The sequence below is a fragment of the Peromyscus californicus genome, unplaced genomic scaffold (genome assembly GCF_007827085.1).
Source record: "Peromyscus californicus insignis strain IS unplaced genomic scaffold, ASM782708v3 Scaffold_3__1_contigs__length_106647218, whole genome shotgun sequence".
NCBI classification, from domain to species: Eukaryota; Metazoa; Chordata; class Mammalia; order Rodentia; family Cricetidae; genus Peromyscus; species Peromyscus californicus.
The window spans coordinates 89,967,574-89,994,785 of record NW_026294551.1 but is presented as its reverse complement, the minus strand read 5'-3'; the positions used below and the strand labels follow the sequence as shown (position 1 = coordinate 89,994,785).

Here is a 27,212-nt window from a genome sequence, read left to right as displayed (position 1 = left end):
CAGAGAGTTGTGGGTTTTTTTGTTTTCATTTTTAATTCAGACCACTTATTTTTTGGTAATAAAAATTGAGTCGTTGCTTCAAAGAGAGGGGTTTTAAACAGAGGCGATTTTATCTGGAGACCGTGACTGCCACCTGGTGGATGATATTAGTTGCGCAACTGCAAAAAGGCTTTGCTTTCAGAGTGGACCATTCCTATTTCTCCATTGTCTTCTGGATGGTCTCCTTAGAAGAGCAGTTGAGTTGGAGAGGACACAGAGGCGACTGCGACACTGTGTGCGAGCGCCATTACAGACACAGTCTGAAACAGGGTGAGAGAATGTGGGTGCTGGAGGCTCGCTCCCTGCATTTGAACCCTGTAGTTCTAGAACTTTCTGTGGCGCTGACTGAGCTGTTTAACCACTTCTCTGTTTGCCTCTCCCTTATCTGTTAAAAAAAAAAAAAAATCTGCCAGTAGCAGTCCCTACCTTAAAAATAATCCTCCTCCCTCATCCAAGGTTTCGCTTACCCGTGGTCAGCCTCGGAGAGCAAGAAATGCAGAATCATGAGCCATTCTAGGCAGCCCGATCTCACTCAGGACATGAATCCTTTTGTCCGGCTCACGCTTCCTACCTGTTTAGTCATCTCAGGACTCCAGCACAGCGGGGCTTATTTTAAATAACCCTGTTTTCCTTTACAGCGGCCCCACGGTCCAAGAGTGGTGACGCTGGTAATTCAGCTGTGCCGGACCGAAGCCGGATAGTACGCCGAGTAAAAGGGAGAGTTGATCATGTGTGTATGGAAAGGAGGAAACAGACTCTGTGTGGCGGGCTTGGTAGTATCCAAGTTTTCAGGTAGCCAATGGGTGTCTTAAAAGGTTCCGCCTGTGGATAGAGGGAACCCCAGGGCCTATGTTTCAGGACAGCTGTAGGAATTAAATATTTACTCCATAGAAGCACCTAGCACTGACCTGCATCACAAAATCTGCTCACAAATGTTCCTTGGTGGTAGCCCAAGGCCCTCCCCGCTGCCTGCCAGGGAGGAGGCTGCCCCACGAGGGAGGCCCAGTGACCCCCATAAGTGACCCTGCACCACCTCCTCCAGCTCCCCAGCTCAGCCTCCCAACCCCCCAACAAAACCCTTCTTGCCACCCACTCAGAACTCCATGCCTCTTCCATTAGCTCCTCTGGCTCTGAACGCTCTAAAGCACTGCTCACTGACTGCCAGGGACCCTCCAGGGTCTGACTATCCTTATGGTGACCCCATGCTTCCTCTCCAAAGTCCCGCTCTCAACCTAACAGACACCCTCCAGCTGCCCCATGAGGCCTGGAGACCCAGGCTAGCAAGCCTACACCTCAGCCTTCTGGCCCCTCTCTGCCTTGGACTCCCCAAAGCCTCACTCACCCATCAGGGACCACATGCCTCTTCTCCCTGCCCCTTCCTGTCTGGGACTACCTCCCCAGCCACCTGCATAGGACTTCCTGCCACTGCACAAGACTGGGTACATTTGGCCTGTGTTGTGGGCCAAAACATAACATTAAAAAAGTAACCAGCAACCTAACTCCAGATGCCTCATAATATAGCAATAAGGAAAAGCAAGACAATATAGCTTCCTCCCTAGGAATCACTAGTCCCATAGTATAGTCTCAAAGGGAGGACCTGAGACAAAATGCAGGAACCAGAGTTCAAAAGGACAGTTGTAAACATGTCCAACAAATTCAAAGAAAACACAGGTAAATCCCTGAATGAATGTAAGGGGATACAAATGAGCAGACTGAAGCCCCCGAACACACACACACACACACACACACACACACACACACACACACACAAGAACCCACAAACAACTGAATGAAATGAAGATATGAGTGAACTCGGTGTAATGTTCTTCCAACTGAGTTATTTTGGGGTCATGCAGGCCAAGTAACAGTCAACAGAGACAGAAATACTGAAGGAGAAAAAAAATAATCGGAAATGAAAACTTCAAGTAAAAACTTCAGTGGAAAGCCTCGCCTAAAGAATGGATCATGTAGAACACAGAATAGCAAGGCTTGAAGGCAAGAGAGAGGAACTGGATTTTCAAAGAAAATGATAAAAATATAAAAAGCCCATGAATAGAATATTCCAGATCTTTGCAACACCATGAATAGACCAAATCTATGAACATAGCAATGGGAAAAGAATTCCAGAGCTGGGACAAAGAAAATACTTCCAATAAAATCATAGAAGAAAATTTCTCAAATCTAGAAAATTGATGTCTGTCAAGGTATAAGAGACACACATGACACCAAAACAGACAGGACCAGAAAAGATATTCTATGTACTATATTATAGTCAAAATCCTAAATATACAGAGCAAAGGAAGGTCATTGAAAGCTGCAGGAGAGAAAGCCTGTGCCACATAGAAAGGCACACTCGTCAGAATAACAGCTGACTTCTCAATGGAAACTTTAAAAGGCAGAAGAGATTGAAGCTTGTGACTTAAGCCTTGAAAGAACACAGATGCCAAGCCAGACTACTTACCCAGTAAAACTATCTGTTACAATTGAGGGAGAAAGAAAAACTCCCCATTGTAGCTAGAGTTTTCCTGCCTGGCCCACAGTCAGGATAAATCTCTGCCACCCGCCAGTCCCACAACCGCTCAGACCCGACCAAGTAAACACAGAGACTTATATTGGTTTCAAACTGTATGGCCGTGGCAGGCTTCTTGCTAACTGTTCTTACAGCTTAAATTAATCCATTTCTATTAATCTATACCTTGCCACGTGGCTTGTGGCTTACCGGTACTTTACATCTTCCTTGTCCTGATGGCGGCTGGCAGTGTCTCCCTCACCCAGCTTCCTGCTCTCTCAATTCTCCTCTCTGTTAGTCCCGCCTATACTTCCTGCCTGGCCACTGCCAATCAGTGATTTATTCATTGACCAATCAGCAACACATTTGACATACAGACCATCCCACAGCACCCCATGATACAAACAGGCTAAAGAACTTTGTGATCACTAAGCCAGCCCTACAGAGAGTGCAGGATGGAATACTTCAGAATGAAGGGGAGGACACACACATCCAAGACTCTTCAATGAAAAAACATACACAATGCTAGGATAGATGATGTACTAACTGAGATCAAGAAAACAAACACCATAAACATCAACAAAATAACAAGAATTAATACATACCGTTGGATAAATCTGAATATTGATAGGCTTAATTCTCTAATTAAAAGGTATAGACTAGTCAATTGGATTAGAAAACAGAATGCATCTTTTTGTCATCTACATGGAACACACCTGTCTTAGTGAGAGTTTCTATTGTGGTGAAGAGATACCATGACCACAGTAACTCTTATAAAACATTTAATTGGGGTAGTGTTGTGGGATGGTCTTTCTGTATGCTGTGAATATGTGTTGCTATGATTGGTTAATAAAGAAGCTGCTCTGGCCTGTGGTGAGTCAGGTTATAGCCAGGCAGGAAATCTAAGAGAGAGACGGGAAGAAGAAAGGAGAGTAGTAGGAGATGCCAGCTTGCTGCCCAAGGAGCAACAAGATGCCAGCAGACTGGTAATGCCACGGCCAAGTGGCAACAAACAGATTAATAGGAATGGGTTAATTTGAGAGGGAAAAGCTAGCTATCAAGAAGTTTGAGCCATAGGCCATACCGTTTGTAAATAATGTAAGCCTCTGTGTGTTTACTTGGGACCAAGCAGCTGCAGGACACCGGTGGGAGAGATTCTTCCCAATACAGGGTGGCTTGCTTACAGTTTCAGAAGTTTAGTCCATTATCATGATAGTAGGGAGCATGGCAGCATGCAGGCAGATGTGGTGCTGGCTACATCTTGATATGCAGGCCACAGGAAATCAACTGAGATACTGGGCCATATCCTGCACATAGGAGACCTCAAAGCCTGCCCCTACAGTGACACACTTCCTCCATACCCACTCCAACAAAGCCACACCTCCTAATAGTGCCACTCCTTATGAGATTATGGGGCCAATTACATTCATTACCATGACACTTCCAACAAGACCCTGCCTTAGTGTGAAAGGATGGAGAGAAGTATTCTGAGCAAATGGGACCAGGACTCAAGCAGGCTCTGCTCTTCCAGTATCTAACAAAAAATAGACTGAAAGCCAAAACTAATCAGACAAGGAAAGATTCTTCAATCTGATCAAATGAGCAATTCATTAAGAGATGTGACAATTTTACACACACCAAACTCAGGTGCACCTAATTTCATAAAACAAATACTACTAGACATTGAAGCCACAGATGCCAACACATTAATGCCAACACAGTAGTAGTGACTTCAATGATACACTCACACCAAGGGACAAGTCATCTAGATAATAAATAAATAGAGAAACAGTGGCACTAAGGGATGCCACTGAGAAAATGGTTTTAGCAGATATCTACAGAACATGCCACCCAAGCACAGCAGAATGTAGACTCTTCTTAGCTGTCTATAGAACATACTCTAAAGTAGATCACATACTAGGATGCAAGGGAAGTCTTAATAAGTACAGAAGTTAAGGTAACTTCGTGCATTCATTCAGACCACAATGGAACAAAATATCATCAGTTGCTGGAAATCAATAGTAAAAGACACTACAGAAAATACATGAACACATGAAGATTGAATAACACAAGACTGAGCAACAAATTGATCAATGAAGAAATCAAAATGGACATTTAAAAATTTATATAATTAAATAAAAATAAGGATACTACATACCCAAACCTACGGGGCACAATTAAGGTAGTGCTAAGAGGGAGATTTATAGCTCTAAGTTCCTTAAATCACAGAATGAGAGACATCTCAAATTAATAACTTAGTGATGAACCTTAAAGCACTGAAAAAATAAGATCCCATTTATTTTTAACTAAACCCAAAGGTAGTAGCTATAAAGAAATAACTAAGGCCAGGACAGAAATAAACAAAATAAAAATGAAAAAGATTAAAGAATCAATGAAAATATGAGCTGATTCTTTGAAAAGATGGATAAGATTGACAAACCCTTGGACAAATTAATAGAAAGATGAAAGATCCAAATTAATAAGATTAGATATGGAAAAAGGAGACATTACAACAGATGCCAAAGGAACTGGTTAAGCTAGAGTCATCAGAGAGGAAGGAGCCTCAGTTGAGGAAATGCCTCCATGAGATCCAGCTGTAAGGCATTTTCTCAATTTGTGAACAATGGAGGAGGGCCCAGCCCATGGTGGGTGGTGCCATCCCTGGGCTGCTGGTCCTGGGTTCTATATGAAAGCAGGCTGAGCAGGTCAGGGGAAGCAAGCCAGTAAGCAGCACTCCTCCATTGCCTCTGCATCAGTTCCTGCCTCCAGGTTCCAGCCCTTGAGTTCCTGTCCTGTCTTCCTCCAACAATGGAGTGTGACCTGGAAACATAAGCCAAATAAACCCTTTCTTCTCCAATTTGCTTTTTGGTCATGGTGTTTTGTTGTAGCAGTAGAAACCCTAACTTAAGACACCAACTAAATTCAAAAAAGCATAAGATCATACCTTTAAAAACCTATACTCCTCGACCAAACTGGAAAAAAGAAAAGAAAAGAAAAAGAAAAAGACTGTCTGAATGTCTTGATGATTTTGACCTAAGTGGAGAAAAACTCAAAGCATCCCCACTAAACTAAAGACTAACAGTGTCCACTCTTCTCATCCCTATTCAACACAATGCTTGACATCATAGCCAGAACAGTAAGATAAGATGGGGAAACGAAAGGAGTACAGAAGTCAAGTGTCTCTAGTTGCAGGCAACGTAATTCTAAAATCAGGGAGAAGACAGGAACGCCCACTCTCTCCACTCTTATTAAATGGTGTTCTTGAAGTCTTAGCTAAAGCAATAAGACAAGATAAGGAAGTAAAATATATGCAAATAGGACAGAAATAAAGTATCTGTATTTGCAGATGCCATAGTTCTCTGCATAAGAGACCAAAAAGACCCTCCCAGAGAGCACTCTTGGAGTTGATAACTACTTTCAGCAAAGTGCCAAAATACAAAATTAACATACGAAAAATTGTCTTCCTATATATCAATAACAACTGCTGATGAATGTGGGGAAAATTGTCTCAGAGAAACACATTGAGATAAAGCTAACCAAGGAAGTTAAAGAGCTATCCAGAAAGACATTAGAAGATGAAAGGACCTCCCATGCTTATTGGAAGAATTAAATTGTGAAAATTTCTATTTTACTAAAAGCAATCTACAGATTCAATGCAATCCTCATCCCATCAAAATTCCAACACCATTCTTCACAGACATTAAAAAAAAAATCTTAAAATCCATATAGACACCAAAAGATTTGGAATAACCAATACAATCCAGAGCCAAAAAATTAATAATGCATGAGAAATCACAATATCTATTTCAAACTATACTATGGAACCACAGTAACAAAACAGCACACTACTGGAACAAAAACAGACACGCAGATCCTTGGAATGAAAGACTGAAATCTAGACCCACACATCTACAACCAGCTGGGTTTTGACAAAGATGAAAAACAATATTAGAGAAAAGACCGCCTCACCTACAAATGATGCTGGGGAAATGGGATGCCCACATGTAGAAGAATGAGACTAGATCCCCATCTCTCACTCTGCACAATAATCAACTCCAAATTGGAACAAACAAACAAAACAAAAGCAACCTTCTCGTAAGACCCCAAACTTGGAAACTGGGAAAAGCAAAGAAACCAAACAAAAAGAAATCAAACCAGCTAATCAATAAATGAAACAAAATGAACAGACAATTTTCTAGAGACGAAAAGCAAATGGCCAATAAACATATAAAATTACTCTCCCTCACTGGCCATGAGAGAAGTGCCAGTCAAAACTACTTTGAGATTTTATTTTACCGTAGTCAAATGGAAGTTGTTAAGAAAACAAGTGACAACAAGTGCTGGAGAGGCTGTGGACAAAAGGGAATCCTAACACACCGCTGGTGGGAATATAAACTATTCCAACCTCATGGAAATAAGTGTGGAGGTTCTTCAAAAAATTAAAAATAGATCTAGCACATAGCCCAGCTACACCACTTCAAGTCAACGTGTCACACACATACGCTTGCACATCAATGTTTACTGCAGCACCATTCACAACATCCAAGGTATGGAAGGAACCCTGGTGTCCAACAGAGGAATGGACAAAGAAAATGTGGTATCTATAAACAATGAAAAAAATTCAAAAATTCAACCTTAAATAATGACAAAATTATGTCATTTGTAGTAAAATGGAGACAATCACAATAAGTGAATAAAGTCAGTCTCAGAGTGGCAAGTGTTACTTCTCATTTGTGATCCCTAGATTTTATATAATTACCTAAACTCATGCCAGTCCACGAAAGCTGAAGTAAAAACACTCAGGGAGAGAAAGGAGACTAACTGGAGGGGAAGGGGAAGAGGCTCTGAGGGGAACGAATGATCAGAGAAGGAACTTAGGAAAAGCAAGTGCAGGGAGCCGTGTAGGAACGAGAAGGCAAATATGAGATCTAACACAGGATAGAGCTTAGGCACAGAAGAAAAAACACCAGCTGCAGAACCCTATTCATATGGGATAAAAGATCAAAGAAAACAAATAATGAAATTACAAAACGTAAAAATTGGAAAAAAGCAAAATAGAGGAGGACAAAAAGTATCCTATGGTCAGTTGATGTTTCAACTTTGCTGGGATGAATGTACCTCCCTGCACTGTGTTCCACGGCATCCGCCTCAGCTGCGTGCTTCACCCGCTTCAGCTGCGTGCTTCACCCGCTTCAGCTGCGTGCTTCTTTCTGGCATTCAGCATGAGCCCATCTTCCATAAATGCTTTTCAGTGTGTCGGAGGAGGAGCACCTGGGCTCGTGTTTAATCATTGCTGTTGGGGTGATCTTCCTGTCTTCTGTGGTATTTCCATGGTGTTGGGGTCCTCCCTAGGCTAGCTAGTGGAGGAGATGAGTCCCTGATTTGGGAGATGCCACAGTAGCAAATTTTCTGCTATCTGTTGGTGACAGTACTTCCTTTGTCCCAGCCTAAAGGGAAGTGGTAGAGCAGGCCACGACAGGCCTACTCAAGCCCCTACTCGGGGGCTGGGGAGTTTTTTAGGCAGACTTTTTTTTTTTAAAGACTTAATTTGACAAAGAAAAACCTTGTCATTGGGGAAGACACCTGCATGAAGTAAAATTTTGTTCCAAGTAACATTTGTAGAGACTGTGATCTAGAAAGTGGAGGTAACGATGTAAAATTCTGGTGGCAAGTTAACAGAGTAGTTGCAGGTGGTCAGCCGAGGCCAGCATTTAAAGAGGATGAAGGCCCTGTCAGTGGAGACTTTGGGGTAGCACTTGCAGAAATCTACTGTGCATGAACCAAATGGAACTGTTTTTACAAGCACTGTAAAGTTTCCTGTAGGAAAAGCATTTTTTATTTTCTACAAGCACGTTAACTTCAGAGCGACAGTGGCATAGAATACCAAACAGGAGAGCTTCCATGCCAGACAGCTAACTCCTTCATGACAATAATAAAATCTTTTTGTCTTCCCTTTTTTTGTGCTTTTTCTTTCTTTTTTCTCTTCTAATCAACCCTGTTGTTGTAGCTGCTTCTTAGCAAGACTGCGGAAAACTAAAATTGCAACCACTGCACACAACACTCTGGTAGTCATGATGGTTAAAGACTCCGTCTCCTGGAGACAGCACCATGTGACATTTCAGACACTGCTTAACAAGCAAGGTGCTCACAGATTTTCCTGGCTTAGAGATGTTTACAACTTTCCCAATCAGGTCCTCCTCACATTTTTCTTAAAACTAACCTAAGAAAAATGTTGGTTTTGGAGGGACTGTGCGTAGTCCAGGAAGTTCTACCCAATTTCATTCCATGCATCAAAATCCCACAAGGACTAAACAGACAGACACAATGACAGAACCTGGTATTGGGTCTCAAATTCTACTCTCCTGAGTGACACCCTCTGCAGTCAACACCATTTCCACAGCTGCTGGGGCAAGCTCACTTAGAATTCCCAGGGTTTAGTCTGAATGAACGATTCCTTAGCCCTCTGGAAAACCTAGAGTATATAAGTAGCAACCGTCAGAATTCATATGTATTATACAACGTACTGCTCCATTTGGGAAAGCAGTATTAAGAAATTCGGTTTCTTCCTGGGAATTCCGGTGTGTGCACCCTTGGCGAGAAGGCTTCATGAAGTTTTGAGTTGGGTCAAACCTACTGTGGTTCTCTCGAGCTTCAGCAGGGGAGCCAGGGCTTCTCAAAAGGCAGCAGCACCATCTGTCTTCAGCATGAAGCGTCCCTGGGGGACAAACACGCCATTCTTCCTGGAGTATTGTCAACTTTGGTCACACTCATGACTGAACGTTGCACATCTTTACAGCAGTTCCTCAGTCCCTTTGAAAAATAAGTGCAGCTTCCATCACCGTGAGACTAGCAAACAGCCAACCACCACAGAAAATCAACTAAATTCAATTTCTTCTCTCCTGCCCACTCTGCTACAGATTTTTCCAACTGTGTTACTAAAGTTCAGGGTCTTTCTCTTTTCCTATAATTTGATATTAACTTAGAAAAAAAGACTAATTAAAAACTTCCTGGTCATTTTTTGTGAGCAGAAGTTGAATATGAGTCTGTTGCAAATAGAGGTGGATAACGTTCAGTGTTTCATGGTTCACAGCTTTCCCATTTGATACGGTTGACCACGAGCTAGCTGCTGTGGCCAGCCATATTGTATAAGCCCAGCTGTAAGTGAACAGCACGACTCCTGTACAGAACTATGTAGGAATCTGAACCAAGGTAAGACTGCAAGGGAGATGGGTGTGAAATTCAACTCCACATCAGACATCTGGAGCCCAAGACACGGGTTGGTACTGTTAGCAAACGTAGCCTCGAAGTCCTTGAGATGGTCCCCCCCTTGCTGTTGCCCACTCTGCAGTTTTGAGGGGGACACACTATTGGCCAATCTGTGGGTTTCCTGACAGGAGCATGACAAGGGGGTGTCTGAGGCTTAAGACAGTGGCTGAAGCATATGAGGAAAAGACATAGATGAAGACAAACGTCTGTGTTTAAAAGGAGAAGCACTATAAAAATTACATGATGGAGCCAAAGCAAAAAAATAATCAAATAAATAAAATTCTATGGGGTCCCTTTTTAAAAATGGCTCCATAAATACAAAAAAAAAAGGACTATTAAAAAAATATTGTAAAGATGGCAATAGTCCCTTTTGTGTTTGTCCCTAAATTGAGGCTCTTTGTTGAGGCCACATGCTCTGGAAGGCTGGAAGGGCTTCTGCATGTAGCATCAGACAATCACGCGGAAGATCCCTTTCTTCACGGCCACTTAGCCTTACTTATCTTACTTTTTCGGTAGGGCTGACATGAGTGACTCCATTTTGATTCTGATAATGCCGTCTGATGTCTGATTGCCTCTGATGACATCGCTGATGGACCACCCTGTGGTTTGGTTGTCACTGCTGTAAGATAAATAAGGCGTTGTCAGAAAGCTGTGTCGGAGAGCACTCGCGAGGGCTTCAACCCTGACTGCAGCCGCTGTAACGAATCAGGACTGTGGACAGCAAAAGAGTTAGACCGGGCTCGGGTAGAGCCCTGAGGACTGTCAGCAGCTGCCAAGACACTCTAGTTATTCCCATGGCACATGGCATTTTAAGATAAAGATTACGATGGCCAAAAGCCTTAGAAGTTCCATACAATTTTTAAATCATTTCCATCAAGACCTAGAACATACCATTGTGAAACAATAGTTGGTTGTTTAATCAGGGTACAAATCAAATCATTAAAAAAAAATTTGTTTTTTCAAGGAGATACTTCAACCCCCACCTTCATTTTGGTGGCCATGGGGATGTTGCAGGAATCTTTCTGGATAAGCAGTCTGACAACAGTGACAGTGAAACAGAGCAGATGTCACCAGCGTACCAAAGCCAGGACAGCTCCTGAAAGGCCTCAGTCCAGGGTCCAGTTTCCACTCACATTTCACACACTAAAACCACAAGGAGGGGCGGGCTAGCAAGCAAGACTTTGCAGAAGCATGTGTGGCAGCCAGCAGGCTGTTATGAGCGATGACCCATTGTTTCAGTGACTTCCCCAGGTCGTCCTGGTCCAGGGAGCAATGAAGTCATGCTTGACAACAGGCAGACCAGCAGGGCTTCAAGTGAGTCACTAACTACATCAATAAATCAGTATCTAATCATTGTTGTGTTCTACCTTGTTCTACCGCAGGGATTCAACAACATTTTACCACTGAGCTATATTCTCTGCCTCATTTTTACTTTTTGAGACATTAAGTTGTTAATTGAAGTCTTTACTTACATGAAGATTCAAACAGAGTTTCTTGGCATTTATCATGTAGATACATCATATAACATTACCCCAAAAGTGGCTGATAGAAACACAGAGAGAGACAGAGACCAAGACCATGTAACGTTCATGTTAAAATTTCAGTCATAAGGCATCAGTTATGAGTCTCTGCAGTCATCACCATTCACTGAGAAATGAGGCTTCTACAATAAAGGCTAAGAGCAGCACTCATCTAAAACCAGATGGTGACATTCTTAATCTGATCAAGGACCTGTGTCTTAATGTTCTATTGCTGTGACAAAAACACCATGACTAAGGCAACTTATAAAAGGAAGCATTTAATTGGGGGCTTGCTTACAGTTTTAGAGGGTGAGCACGTGACCGTCATGGTGGGTAGCATGGCAGCAGGCAGGCCAACATGGCACTGGAGAAGTAGCTGAGAGCTTACATCTGATCCACAGGCACCAGGCCAGTGTGGGTGGGGCAGCTGGAATAGGATGGGCTTTTGAAATCTCAGTCCACCCCCAGTGACACACCTCTCCCAGCAAGGTTACACTGCCACGCCTGCACGGCAATTGGGCCCAAAACCTGGCGAGGGAAGTCAGGATGAACACAGCACACACCAGTCAAGTTGCAATCATCAGGACTCGCTTTATTCTTTCTTCCCCATCTTATATACCTTTTCAGGAGGAACAAACAAAATTGTTTATCAAGCACCCAGGGTCAAGGAATGGTCAGCATGCCCCAGGAAGCCACAGCTGCCAAACCATGAGATATACCAAACAGCAAAACATCCGCAGAACAGCCTGACCTCAGCGCACTCAGAACAGGGGAGGTGGGGGCAATCTTAGAGGGGTCAGAGCCATTCTGATTCCAACAGTTACACCTTCTAATCCTTTCTAAACAGTTCCACCAGCTGGGGACCAAGCATTCAAACATATGAGCCTATGGGGGGTCATTCTCATTCAAACCACCACAATCGGATAAAACAAAAACAGAAACTAGGTAAACGTACCTAGAATGTACATTTCACAAAAGATGTATTTTCCTAGACATGGTTAATACTAGTCCTAAACCAGAAACAAATGTCCAGAAACAAACAGATACTAATACAAGGGTGCTCTGAGTGTCTGAAAACCCACCCAGCTTTCTGCTGATGCCTTGTATGCTGCTCCGCATTTATTCAGAATTCAATAGAACAGGTGCATTTGTTAAGTGTATGTTAAGGGGGACTTTGTGTGTGTGTGTGTCTGTGGGTTTGCCTTTTCAAGCCCCTGCAAAACATGACTTGTGACCATTTCCTGGGAACCCAGGAGCGGTCCTGGCCAGAGTCCATCTTCCTGGCCAGTATTTAGTTAAAGCTTGCTTCAAATTTGGCTTAAGATTGTGGTAGTGGCCTCATTCTAGACTGGGGGATTAACAGTAGCAAGAAAGAAGTGTCTGTACAAGGCAAATTTTACTCACGATCAAGAGGTGCACTAGGAAGTGTAAACACACTTTGGGGGTGCAGTTGGTTTTTATTCTAACTTAGGTGGTGCCTGTGTCTTTTCTTCTTTGGCTGGGATCTGACCTCACAAGCTCATTCAACTGGCTAGTCCGAAAAGAATTGGTTTATAAACTGGGAAGTGGTGGTGCATGCCTTTAACCCCAGCACTCCATAGACAGAGGCAGGTGGATCTCTGTGAGTTCAAGGCCAGCCTGGACTACTGAATGAGTTCCAGGACAGCCAAGGCTAGACAGAGAAAACCTGTCTTGGAAAAATAAACAAACAAACAAAAAAGAATGGCTTACAGGAAATGGAGGAGGAAGGTGAAAGGGGTCACTGGTCCACTGGAAAAAAGGTCGCTGCTTCAGGCCATCAAATTCCTAGAACAGAGCCATGGGCCTTTGTGTAAAAGTTTTCCTGGGTGGAGAGGGTAAAAACATTGTATAAAAGCCTTCCAAGGTGGGGGAGATAAAAAATTTTTTTAATTCCTTGTCCTAAACACGTTTTATAGTATCTGATAGAAAAGACCATATTTGATATTTTTTACACCCCAGCCCCAAATGATGTGGCCTCAAATTCAACCTCTTTCTAGATGAATGGCCAGCCTCCCCACTGAGGACCTTCCTGTTTCCCCCTTCATGGTGGCTTTCCTTGCCTCCTAACTTCTGGCAGAGAGGTCCTCCCTCGCTGCCTAGCGTCTCTCATCTCCTTCATTCCTCCCTCACCTCGAGCCCGGACTTCCAGGCCACTCCTCAACTTCCCACCCAGTACCCAGTACCCGGGCTCCGGCAGTCGGCAGGACTCCAGGTGCCCGGCCCCGCCCCCATGTCGCGGCTGGAGCCCCGCCCACCCCTCCCATTGGCCCGGCCCCCAGCGCCTCTCCCCTCCCCCAGCCCGCGTGCGGCACGTGGTCTGCCCCCGCCCCCCGGGCCCCCCGCCGCCGCGCGCCCCCCAGTCCCGCCCCGGTGGAGCTGCCTCCTCGGTCGCTAGGTCTCCCGCCAGGAGGCTGCGATGGTCCCCGCAGGCGGCCACCACCGGCCCGATAGGCCTCCCGTGATCTACGTGACGCGCTTCGCCTCGCACCGGCCTGGCGTGTGGCCCTTGAGGGGCCCCCGGGGTCTCCGCCTTCAAGGCCCGGGGCCCGGGGCCTGCTGGGCCGTGGAGCGAGCCGCCGTGGAGAGCGGGCCCCCGGGAGGAGAGCTGCCCACCGGCTCCCGCGCCCGGGTCGCCGCCGCCGCCGCCGCCGCCACCCCGGCCTCCACCTCCTTCGAGCTGCGGAGGTCGGGGGCGTCAAGAGCACCGAGGGGCCTGGAGCAAGCGGCGCGAGCAGGTGGAGGGCTCCGCGTGTCAGAGGGCTGGTGCCGAGTGGGCGGCTGCTGCCGCCGTCGCGTGAACGCGGCCTTCAGTCAGTCAGGCTCGCGCCAGCCTTCCTTTCCGTGTGTCTGTCATGCCTTAGGTCAGCCTTCCTGTCAATTTCCTGTCAGACTTCCTGTCATCCCTTATGTCAGCCTTCCTGTTAGCCTTCCTGTCAGTCCTCGCACAGCATTCCAGTCAATAGGCAGCCAGGCTCAGCCCTCCTGTCAGTCTGTGTTGGAACCATCAACTAGGAAAATCCCTCTAACTTACCTAATGGGTGGCCTAAAAAGGGGCTGCAGGACATTTAAGATAACCCAGAGACCTAAGAGAAGTTCTTGGATGTAGCTGCTTCAGTCCCTCAGGGAGATGGGAGTTTGGCATGCTCGTTGGTTATTCTCACTGATTACGTGAGCTGGAGAGATGGCTCCGTGGGTTAGGAGCACTGGCTACTCTTCCAGATGACCCAGGTTTGGTCCCTAGCACCCATATGGCAACTTAAAACTAACTCCAGTTCCAGGGGATCTGACGCCCTCTTCTGGCCTCTTCAGGCATCAGGCACCTAAGTGGTGCAAAGCAAAACACTCATACACATAAGATAAAAATAAATAAATTGCTAATTACTTGATTGTATACACACACACACACACACACACGTATGTAGAACAGACATCTTGGAAGATGTTGAATCATCCTATTAAAACATAAAAGATGTAGTTCTATTTGCTCAATCTACTTTTGAACCTTTCAGGAATGTTTTAAATAATTTTAAAAAATGTATTCACATGGTACTCACACTTTTAATCCCAGCATTAAGGAGGCCGAGACAGGTGGATCTCTGAGTTTGAAGCCAGCCTGGTCTACATAGAGAGTTCCAGGACAGCCAGGGCTACACAGAGAAACCCTGTCTCAAAACAAAATTATTCATTATAGATTTTGCATAAATCTAGATAAATTTATTCCCTGGTATTTAATCTTTCCTATTGTAAGTGGGATTCCTTACTACATAATGCATTAGAAATGTATGCAAAGCCTATCATTTAAAATCTTTAGCAAGGATTAGTTTATGTGTGTTCTGAAGAGGTTTGCAGAATTACGTACTTCATACTTTACAGCCAAGGTACAGAACATTGCAGTCATCTCAAAAAGCTCCTCTCGGCCGGGTGGTGGTGGCAGACACCTTTAATCCCAGCACTAGGGAGGCAGAGGCAGGCGGATCTCTGAGTTCGAGGCTAGCCTGGTCTACAAAGCAAGTTCCAGGAAAGGCGCAAAGCTACACAGAGAAACCCTGTCTCGAAAAACAAACAAACAAAACTCATCTCCTTTGAGGGCATGGCCTTACACCTATACTTGGGTTTTTTTGTTTGGTTGGTTAATTTTTATTTTTTTGGGAGGTAGGTGGGTTTTTTGTTTGGTTGGTTAGTTGGTTTGGTTTTTGGTTTTCAAGACAGGGTTTCTCTGTGTAGCCCTGGCTGTCCTGGAACTCGCTTTGTAGACCAGGCTAGCCTCGAACTCACAGAGATCTGCCTGCCTCTGCCTCCTGAGCAATGGGATTAAAAGCATCTATCACCATGCCCAACTCACCTACACTTTTAAAAGCAACCTTATTGAGATTTTTATTAACAATTCACCCATTTATGGTACCCAAGTCAATGGTTCTTACATAGCCACAGAGTTGTGGATCCGTCATTAGCATCCATTTTAGCATACTTGGTACATCACAGAGAAACTCTGTACCTCTTAGCAGGCATCATGTCCCATCACCATTGCTTCCACTACCTACTAATCTTAGCCTAAGGAAGTACTAATCTACATTGTCTCAATAGATTTACTTACTTTGGACATATCTAAAGGGAATCTTTATATGTGGGCTTTTCTGACTGACTTCTTTTCCTTAGGCCTATTCAGTTTTGCATGTTAATTTTAGATCCTACTAATTCACTGGCCACTTTTTTATTATAGTTAGTTCCATCACTGATTCTCATGATTCTCATATATTTTCCAGTATATATTATTTGTGAATTTATTTTTGGAGACAGAGTCTCACTATGTGTCTCTAGCTGGCCTGGAACTCTCTATGTAAACCACGCTGGCCTTGAACTCACAGAGATCTACCTGCCTCTGCCTCCCAAGTGCTGAGATTAAAGATGTGCACCACCATGCCCAACTGGTGTATGTCATTTGTAAGTAAAGATAATCTTATTTCTCTTTTATTCATTTTTATGTCTACCATATTTTTTGTCTAATTATACTGGCTAATACATCTAGCTAGTGCAGGGTGAATAGTTGTAAAGATAATGGACACCTTACCTTGTTCTTATTCTTAGGAGAAATGTCTCTAGTGTTTCTACATTAAATAAAGTACTGGTTTTAGGACTAAGACTATATATTTAGAGTATGAAAAATTATATCTACTTTTATTATCTTCAGTAATTTTTTTTATTTTTTTTATAAATAGGCTTTATTATAAATAGGCTTTAAATTTTGTCAAAGGCTTACTGTGATCTATGGAGATAATGTTTTTCCTTAGAATTAGTAATATGTAATGTGATATATATAAATAGGTTTCCAAATATTGAACCAATCTTACAGTGTTGAAATAAATTTCACTTGCTTGTGTTGTATTATTTTTTAATATACTGGCAGGCTCTAATAATAAGTTGCCTAGAATTTTTTTATTGACGTTCATCAAATATAGTGACCTGTATTTTTTTCTTTGTACTTCTTTACTTGATTTCGATATTGGAGTTATATTTACTTCATACAAATAATTGGGAATCTTTCCTTCCTTTTTATGTTCTAGAATAGTTTATGGAACATTGGAACTACATAGTCTTGATAAAATTCTGCAAAACCATCTGAGCCTCAGGTTGTGTGGGATAATTTCTTAATTTCCTCTGTGCCATGGAAACTGGTTTGTTTGTAGTTTCTGACTCTGAGACATCAATGTTTGGTAACATATATTTTCTTAAGCAATTACACACTTCATCTAGGTTTCCACATGTGTTTCCACTGAGGCCTGCAAACTAGTGTGTTTTAAAGTTTACCCAGCCTTAACGGTCATTCCTCCCTCAATAATTTGTTTCTGTTTTATGTATGTAGGCATGCACTTTCTCCCTTTGTACTGATGACATTAGTATCTTGTTTATTTTTAAAAGAAGATTTTGATTTATTACTTAAGCATTTTTTCTTGTTTCTTCCTGATTAGTACCAACTTCTTAACCTTTCTTGTGCTTTCTTCTTCTTATACTAAAAATTGGGTATTTTTATTTTTTAATAATTTCAAAATACATTTCAATTTTTTTCTTATATGTTGAACATACCCCCAAGCCCTTACCCAGTTCCCTTCTTTCAACCCTTCTTTTATTCCCTTAGACAATTTTACTTATTTTCATTTAATCTATATACACATAATTTTATGTGACTATATAAAATCTAAGAATGACAAGTGAGAGAGAGAATGCCATACTTATCTTTCTGAGACTAGCCTAATTTCTTTTTTTTTTTTTTTTGGTTTCTCGAGACAGGGTTTCTCTGTGTAGCTTTGCGCCTTTTCCTGGAACTCACTTGGTAGCCCAGGCTGGCCTTGAACTCACAGAGATCCACCTGGCTCTGCCTCCCGAGTGCTGGGATTAAAGGCGTGCGCCACCACCGCCCGGCGACTAATTTCTTAATATGATTATGTCCAGTTGAATATATTTCCCTGAAAACAGTGTAACTTCATTCTTCGTTATGGATAAAAAAAAATCTGTTGTTGGACATAAAGGTTCTTTCCATAACATAGCTGTTATGAATACTTTTGTATAAACATTGATGTTCAAGTGTCTCCATGATATGTTGACCTGGGTTTTTTGGATAAATACTCATTAGCTGGGCTATATTATCGATGTTTTTTTTTAATTTTTTGAGGAACCTCCATACTGATTTCTATAGAATTTGGCCTGATTTACATTTCCACCAGATGTTTATAAGGATCAGGATTCCCTTTGTCTACATCTGTGCCAGAATTTATTGTTGTTTTCCTCTTAATTTTTTTAAAATTTATTCATTCATCCTTCCATCTTTTTATTACATGTGTGTGTCAGCCATGTCATGTGTGTGCATTAGGAAACAACTTGCAGGAGTCGGTTCTCTGCTTCCATGTGGGCATCAGGGATCCAACCCAGTTTGTCAGGCTTGGTGGCAAGGGGTCTTTACCCTCTGAACCACCCTGCCAACCCTGTTGCTTTCTTAATGATTGACATTCAGACTAGGGTAATATGTAGTACCAGTGTGATTTTAATTGGAATTTCTCCAACGGCTGGTGAGGTTAAGAGGTTTTTCATATGTTTATTGATGGTTTCTATGTCCTCCTTTCATGATTTCATTGTTTTTGGTTGGGTTGCTTTCTTATTGGTCAGGTTTTCAGTTCTGTGTGTATTCTACTTACTATACCTATATCCTGAAGTATCTTCTCCACTTTTTCCAGTTTCAGATTTTATATTAAGGTTTTTTCCCCAATTTGGAGTTTTGGTTTTTTTTTAATTTTTTTATTTTTATTTTGCAATACAATTCAGTTCTACATATTAGCCACGGATTCCCTTGTCCTCCCCCCTCCCACGCCCCTCACCTTCCCCCCAGCCCACCCCCCATTCCCACCTCCTTCGGGGCAAAGCCTCCCCCGCGGACTGAGATCAACCTGGTAGACTCAGTCCAGGTAGGTCCAGTCCCCTCCTCCCAGGCCGAGCCAAGCGATCCTGCATAGGCCCCAGGTTTCAAACAGCCGACTCATGCAATGAGCACAGGACCTGGTACCACTGCCTGGATGCCTCCCAAACAGATCAAGCCAATCAACTGTCTCACCCATTCAGAGGGCCTGATCCAGTTGGTGATCCCTCAGCCATTGGTTCATAGTTCATGTGTTTCCATTCGTTTGTCTATTTGTCCCTGTGCTTTATCCAACCTTGGTCTCAACAATTCTCGATAATTGGACTCCCAGAGATCCACCCAACCCCATCCAACTACTGAGGGATCTGGATGGAATTGTTTTTTTGTGTAGGGTAAGAAGTGGGGACTAGTTACTGTCTTCTACATGTGGGTATCCATTTCCCCAGCACCATTTCTAGGTGAGGCTGGCTTTCCCCAGGACTGTCTTCAGCTTTGTCAGAAATCAGGGACTAGCTGTGTTGGTTTCCAGCTGGACTTCCTGTTCTGTTCCATCATTTTACATGTCTTCAGGACCATGCTGTTTTTGTCACTGTGACTCAGTCATGTGACTTACATGTATGTTGATAGTATCAGCATTATTCTTTTTTTGTTCAGATTGCTTTGCCTCTCCTGGATACTTTATGCTTTCAAACGAGTTTTAATATTGTTGTTTTCTACTTCTATGAAGAATATTGTTGGAATTTTTATCAGGTGTGTGTTGAATATGTAGATTGAAAATCAGGCATTTCATTTACTTTTTAAAATCAGGAAGTATTTAGTATGGTTTTAACCACTTTTAGTACCACCCACACATCTCAATATGTAATATTTCCACTGTTGATTTTTAAAACGTTCTATAATTTCATTCTAATTATTCTTTTCACACTGATACTGCTTAACATATTTTAAAGGTTTTAAATCCTGGAACCTTCCTATTCTTTTGGTTTTATTAGCGCTTTCTAGTTTTATTGTATTGTGACCAGAGAATGGTGTTCCCAGTGTCTCTACTGTCTTACAGGTTACTGGTGTTTGCTTGTAACTCAGTTTATGACCTCTCCCTTCCCTTCTTCCAGAAACCATGCCAGGATGACTTTCCTCCAGAATCCTGCTTTTCCCTTTCACCTGAGTCTGTCTCATCCAACTGCTTGCTTGGTACATTGTGTGGGATTTGGGCCTTTAGATTACATACTTAAATACCTTCCCTGAACTTCATGTTCTGATCTGCCTTGTTATTTATTTAGTTAGTTAGTATTTTCAGATACAAAATGGATTTAATTTGGCTTTGTAGCTGATAAGAGGCTGGAAGACTGCTTCAAGGCAGTGGTAGTAGTCCAGTAGAAATTGAAAGGCTAGAATTAAAGCTGTAGAGGTAAAGGGGCAGAACTGATAACTGATTGGAAGGGAGACGGAAGAGTTGAGGCTGTGGCTGACATATCTGCACTGGGCCACTGTGTGAATAGCAAAGCTATTAACTTCCATGACCTCCTTGCTGAGCTTATAAAACCAGGAATGCATTTAAGGGGTGGGTACCCTGAGATAGACGTGCACCTGAGCTAAGCCAAAGAGTATAAAGTACTTAGGTTTACTTAGTCTTGGTTTTATTTGATTAAATTATCATCGTCATCATCACCATCATCATCATCATCATCATCATCATCATAAAATGTCTGTGGGAAATAAAAATGAATTATTCATCCATTTAACAACATTTAGCATCTACTGTGTTATAAACATTAGGTCAAATGCTAATGGCAAGATGGATCAGGTGACTATTCTGTACTCCAAGGACTCCCATGTGAATAATTGGTATATAAGTCAGTAGGTGTGAGTGCTATAAGAAAGAGACCTGATAAGGACTTTGATAATCAAGTTCAGGGACAGAAAGAGGGACAAGACAGGAAATCAAGAAGGCAAAATTGGAGAAATTTCTGGTGGGATTATCAAGAGCATTGGCTTTGAAGTCAGACAATCATGGCTGTGTTAATTACTGGAAATATAATATTGCCCATTTTAGTTATCCAGTCTGATTCTTAAATTCATCACCTTTCAAGTGTGGATCATAGTTTCCGCCTCAAGGGGTTGCTGTGAAGATGGGGTGAAGCAGCACATACGGAGCACCTAATGTGGTGTTTGACGTGGAATAAGCACCCAGTAAATGTTGGCACAGTGAGCCCAGATGGCTTGAAGGAACAAGAATGACTAACAAAATTACTAAACGTTTACTGAATGAATGAAAAACAAGTTTTTGATTAAATCGTAGAGTGATTTTCATTTCTATAAACCCTAAAGATGTTTAATTGGTGGGATGATGTCATCCTTGTGAAAGTCAGGCTGGTAAGCCATCCTCAGATGTGCTGGTATTTAGAAAGCCAAGGACAAGCTGCAGGCAAAGCTAACATTTCAGGCAAGACTAATAGATCAGGCTGGTTCCCTCTCACCGTGCTTGAGAGATAGTCGTATGTTACAACTAATTAAAGATGAATAATATATTATGGAGGTGTACAGATGAATACTTTGGAAATGGTGAATGATCTGGGGATAACAGAGTCAAGGAAAGTATCATGGTAGAGAAAGCTATTTGAGATTTTCACATGAGACTGAGAGATGGACAGGTTACAGGTAGAGAAATGTGTGAGCAGATGGTTGAGGAAGGATGACGCTTGCCAGTGACCAGGAAAGAGCTACAAGTACAGCATGCTAGGGTCAGAGCATAGACAGCAAGAACCAGAGGAAGATCAGAAGTGTGAGCTGGGACTAAATCCATGGTGTAACATACACCGGTGCCCAGTCACAGGAAAGGAAGAAATGGAAGAAAAGTTTTTCTTGTGCACATGTGTTATACTTCTTGCTGTATTTTTAGACAGATTCCATGGCCCCTCTCTTACCTTAAGAATGTAGGTACAGACTAGATAAGACTTACAAGTAGGAAACAGTGGGAACAATGAAAACATACCACCCTGAAAGCTGTGGTGTTCAGAGGGGAAGATAAACATGAGCAGAGCCTGTCAACTTGACTTGTCATGCCATATCTGCATGTGTGTGCTAGTGTACTTAGTGTATTTATTTCAGTAAGTAATTTTCTCCTCTTAGCTAAATTTCATTAGAACACTACTCATGTGTGTTTGCTAAGAAGAGAAAATAGTTACAAGTTAATAGTGGCAAAACAATATTGTTCAATTGTAGTAAATAGGTTTCCAGCTAGAAGGTGTCTGTGTCATACAGCAAGTCTTGAAGATCTCTAAATGATGTGTGGACAAACTCAGACTTTCTCTGTTACTGGAAGACTGGAAGAGTTGGCAAGGGAAGGGTTTCTCACAATGTGACTTAATTAAGTTCCTTCATCCTATGTCTGTGTCCCACTCAGAATCAGTGGCATGTGCCTCACATGCCATTTGGGAACACATTTTAGTTCATTCATCAAATGTAATGTATTATGTACCTAGTATCTACAAAATAGAAACTGGATTGCCAGAGAGAAAAATACACTTCTCGGGGAAACTGTGAAGTTCTGTGACAACCCAGCATGGTTTGTAAGATCCAAGAATGTTCCCTGGAAATCCAACTGTTGAATGTCTAAAGGAAAGCCAGGTATAGAGGGTAGTATGTCAGGAATGAGTGGGGAGATTTAAGGTAAGTGTGCTAAAGGCAAAGGGGAATCAGAAAGTTCTCCAGGGAGCATGTGCTTATTGCTGTTTTCAATAAGAGATATCACCTAGTTATCATATAACACCAGCATGAACATCCCCCAAAGAGCTTCTGAGACATTATTATGGCCCCTGTTTTCAGATAGTGCTTTTTAAAATATGTACTAACTTTGAAATCTTTTCCTTTCTAAAAAAAAAAAAAAAATAGGTTTAAACCAGAATAATGCAGCTAAAGAGTTTGATTTCCCCATACCACTGAATGAGGCCTCCAAAATAATGAAGGAAAGGAAAAAGGTATGTTGCTATAAAGGAAAATTAACAATGTTTAAATTTTAGACCTTCCTCTGTGAGTATAGTGTACAAAAGTTTCCAGGACAGTGAAAGTAATTCCATCTCCTGAAAAACTTAATTTTCTGAAATGAGGAAATAGGAGAAACTTGGCAAAATTGAACTGAGCGTGGAAGTATTTATTAACTATGAAGAATAGTTCTGGTATATGAAGGTATAAAATGCATTTTAATCAAAATATAACCTGCCAGGAGATCTTTTTCAAAGCATACCCTGTGTTCCATAGAGTATTACTAACTGCTATATATAAAGAAGTATAGGAAGAAAATCGCAGACTTCATAGGAAAGAATCCATCTACATTGGTGTCATGTTGCTCTTTCCAAAGCAAAGAACCTGTGTGACTGTTTAGCCAGAAAGATGACAAAGATGAACTTTATTGCTGAACCCTTTGTACCACTGGTCGCCAATTGTCATGGTAACTCGGGCATTTTGAGCATATTTCAGATAAGTGGCTGTGCTTATCTATGATTGCCATTTTACTTTAAAGAATTTATTAATTGAGCATGACACATAAATTCATGTTTGTTTGGTGTGTAGCCCATGCACGGTCTAAAGCAGTGCTCAGGGCGACTAGCCCTTGTACCAAAGATATCTGAAGTAAGTAGCAGTCTTCCACTACACTAAGACCTCCTTCATTCCATAGCCGATTCTTTCTGGGTAAGGAGAAAAGAACATGGCCAGTGCTTACCTCTAAGCATCGTGTGCCATGCACTGGGATAAGTGATTTGCATACATGCCCTTCATCCTATTGTTCAGTATGTGAAGATGTTTCTAGATGACATTTAAATGCTTGTCAAATGTCAAACTGCTAAACAGGAAAAAAAAAGTCTAGATGTAGCTATTTTTTATAGGGTTTTTTTTTTCTATTCCAGTATATTCATAATCTCTAGTAACTTTGGCTGACTGTCTCCTAGGAGAACTAGTTAATTCTTACCTAGAATGAAATACATTATAAACAAATCTCTGCCCAGTGTAAACAGAGGAGTAGAAATTCAGTATTTTTAGTACCTTTTGAAAATTGAATGTGCTAAGTGGTTAGCAAGACTTTGCAGACATTTTTTTTCCTTTTGAAAGGCAGCAAAATCCAGGAGAACTCATTTAAGCACTGCAGGAAGGGAACTCAGGAAAACTGAAAAAGAAGAGGTCAGACACGTTAGTGACCCCTGGGGGACATTGGCGGGCTAGTTCCGCAGTGCATGACTTCACGCTGATGATGTGGACTAACATGCAGCCCAGCAGAATCTCTCTGGATTACCTCCATCCAAAGGCATTGCACTTTTGTGCCCAGTGTTCCTTGACTGTGTTTATCTTTTTAAGGTCTTAGTGTGGAAAAAAGTACACAAAGTAATTTCCAGAATGATTGCAGAAAATGAAAAATACAGACACAGACTGAAGTGCCAAAATTTATCTAGTGAAGTAAGTCAACACATTTTAAATTTATTTAAAAAATGAAGTTATGTAAGCATTGTAGCTTACCTTGGATTGCATTAGATTTCTTAACTGCCGATATTAAAGTGTAGGAACATCTGAAAGCATAAAGCCATGCTCAGGCAGGGGATTCAGGGTAGAACCTGAGTATATATGTAAGGGTGCAGAAGGCAAGCATTGGCTGGAATTTTCTGAGCAAAAAACACACATGTCCATTAAATGTATATTTGAATGTCAGTCTTTAAACACAAGTTACAGAACACCATGTTAGTGAAGAACATGTTAACTCTAATATAAAACTACACATTATATCAACTTCTTGTCATTTCCTTCCCATGGATGCTTCATGCCAGTGTAACTCATTTAACAGTCTGCCCTTGGCACAGCCTCATTCCTGGAAAACAACTCATGAATTGAATCTTGGCCTAAGTCTGCACCAGCGTTTAGTAACTGATACTGTGGCAAAACAGTGAAAAGCTGCAGGTTTTCAGACTGGCAGTGTGGCTCAGCGGGTAAAGGTGCTTGCCAACAAACCTGATGACCTGAGGTCAATCCTCAGGAACCACATGGTGGAAAGCAAAAAGCAACACAAGTGGTCTTCTGACCTCCCCAACACACACACACACACGCACACACACACACACAGAGTAAATAAATGTGATTTTGAAAGTTACAAAAAGGAAGTTGTTGGCTTTCAAAATATTAACTGGAACAAAATTAGCATAACTAATAATGAATTGCTAAATCAAAATGGTTGTTTTCATTTCTTCACATATAGAATATGTCCTGTCACAGTAAGTAGGCTTCTGTGAGGTCTCAGTACTTAATGACAACTTTTGAGTCATTAAATTTACAGTCTTTAATTTGTGAAGAATGCCTTAATTTTGTAAGTAATATAGTTGTAGAATGCTGCACTAATAGCACATTGCTTGCAGTGGCAGCATGCAAACCATGTCCACACTCACAGCACTCCAGTTCACTCTTGGTGTCCAGTAAGAATGGGGTTGTGTTGGGAGGCAGTAGGAAGGAGGAACATAGTCAAAGTGTCTCAGAGAAAAAGGTGTTTGAACAGCAATATGCAGAGAAGCTGGGCAGTGTTCTACTCACTGTGGACCCTTGGACTTGGCAGGGTCTTTTGAACCTCAGCTTTCTATGAATCCAAAATCATCTGGTAAAAATTATATGCCAACTTAATATGCCAGGCTTTCCAAAATAATATAGACAAAAGGTATCTTTCACATTTGTTATTTTACCTTAAGTTTTGAACTGCATTACATAACTGTTTATAAAGCTAATATGTTGCAAAAGTGTAATGTAATTTTTATCTCTTAATATATATTTGTTGACAAAAGTAAGTGTTACAGGCCAACTTGAACTTCTCTTATGTTGTTTCTAGATTCGAGTTAATACAAGGTGAATGTGAATCTTCCTGTCGTCTCTGGTGAGAATCCACTGAGATGACTGATGAGACCTTTCCCTCCCTTTGTATCCTGCTTTCTCTAACCTTTGGAATTAGCCTATTGTTACTTCTAACCTGCTTCCTTCCGTAACCCAGTGTTTGGCACATAGCACACCTTGTTAAATTTTGTTTGACATTTAAATTTTCACTTAGGCCCCATCTCTGTTATGCCCTTGAAACTACTCTCTCCATGATCTTATCTCCATGAAATATGTGTGTGTATGTATGTATATATATATATATATACACAGACATGTGAGTGTGTGATTTTTCTTGTTTTATATGTCTCTGCTCTGCTTTGTTTTCTATCTCTTGGAATGTGTTGTCATATGTAATATGACCTCACCACTCCTCTCTTAGTTTGCTACAGTCATGTCATGATTCTCATTCTGTCCCTCTGACTGCATTTTCATTCATTTTTAAGTTGCTGTCCTAGGAGTAATTACTCATACTATCATCTCTTCACACATTCACTTCCGAACAACTCACTGTCTTTTATAGCCTTAGCGACTATTTCTATCCTCCCCATGGCCTCTGATAGTTTCAGCTATTCCATAGGTACTTACACAGTCTACAGTCTACATGAGCATATAGTCTCCCCTTGCTTTTTAGTTGCCCCTGGTTTCCAACCACACGGCTTCAATTCACATATAGATGAAGAAAACTTCATCCAGTTTTCTGAGTCTTAATTTACAAAGACAATCAGACTTTGTAAATGAGAAGATGAGGCCAAAGCAGTGTAAGGAAAGTGCATTTTAGACCAGAACATGGGCTGAGACAGTGTCCGTGAGAGGATGGGTTTCCTCATTTCTCTTACAAAGCTATTACAAAATGGAAATATGCAAAATTCTCATGAATGTCAGGTCGGTACAATAATTCGAAGTTTTATTTCTTTCCTAGCTACAACTTAATCACTTCATGAGATTCCAACAACCTTGGAATGTGGTTGTGTGTTCTTCAAGTGACTAGTAAATCCTCCTGCTTCCATCTGGGCAAATGGCCTAGGCTTTGCATGCATCTGAGAGCCACAGTTTCCCTGAATACAGGCTCATCCAACTTCTTTGGACAGTGCTAAGTAAAGTTTCACGTTGCTTCATCCCTCAACGAAGTTTCAAATGTTAGTTCACACAACTTAAATATATTACCAAATGGAGCATGTTTATAAATTTGACTGCATGACATTTTGTGGAGAGTGTGGACAGAGCTTTTCGGTGTAGTTCAACCTTATACTTATGTTTATGTGACCTGTCAACTCTTCATGGAAACACAGCCTGTTTTGTCAGTTCTGTCAGTGTTTATTCATGTCACTGTATGGGTGTCATGCTAGATAGTGTCCTGCGTTCTAGAACAGTGCAGCTCTAAAGACTTTCATGGAAATGAATGTTCTAAATGTTGTATTTATTGTTTAATAAATTCTGGTGAAATATATTAAATCTATTTTGTTGAACAGAATATAAATACAATGTGAAATTTCTTCTGAAATATCATTGAATACCAGGTGTGATATCATGACTTGTTCAGTGTTTCAGATTC

At 41.7% G+C, this 27,212-nt stretch overlaps 1 protein-coding gene and 1 long non-coding RNA gene across 6 annotated transcripts; one reads left to right on the top strand and one right to left on the bottom strand.

Annotated features, from left to right (window-relative positions):
* Positions 1-13,953, bottom strand: LOC128122996 (uncharacterized). 4 transcript variants are annotated; one of them, XR_008222550.1, is made up of 6 exons: positions 13,844-13,953; positions 13,066-13,177; positions 10,320-10,433; positions 7,667-9,358; positions 507-861; positions 1-424 (listed from the first exon to the last, which is right to left on the bottom strand). It is a non-coding gene; the product is annotated as an uncharacterized LOC128122996 (long non-coding RNA). The 4 variants fall into 4 exon arrangements; XR_008222547.1 differs by lacking the exon at positions 13,844-13,953 and having other exon boundaries at positions 13,066-13,586; XR_008222548.1 differs by lacking the exon at positions 13,844-13,953 and having other exon boundaries at positions 4-424; positions 9,183-9,358; positions 13,066-13,586.
* On the top strand, positions 13,692-27,212 carry CUNH5orf47 (chromosome unknown C5orf47 homolog). Of its 2 annotated transcripts, XM_052758904.1 has the most exons (5): positions 13,692-14,216; positions 22,652-22,737; positions 24,110-24,208; positions 25,617-25,661; positions 26,580-27,212. In XM_052758904.1, the coding sequence occupies exons 1-4, from the start codon at positions 13,772-13,774 to the stop codon at positions 25,635-25,637; spliced, it is 651 nt and encodes a 216-aa protein (XP_052614864.1). In that variant the 5' UTR covers positions 13,692-13,771; the 3' UTR covers positions 25,638-25,661; positions 26,580-27,212. The 2 variants fall into 2 exon arrangements, with proteins under 2 accessions (XP_052614864.1, XP_052614865.1); XM_052758905.1 differs by having other exon boundaries at positions 13,692-14,090; positions 25,617-27,212.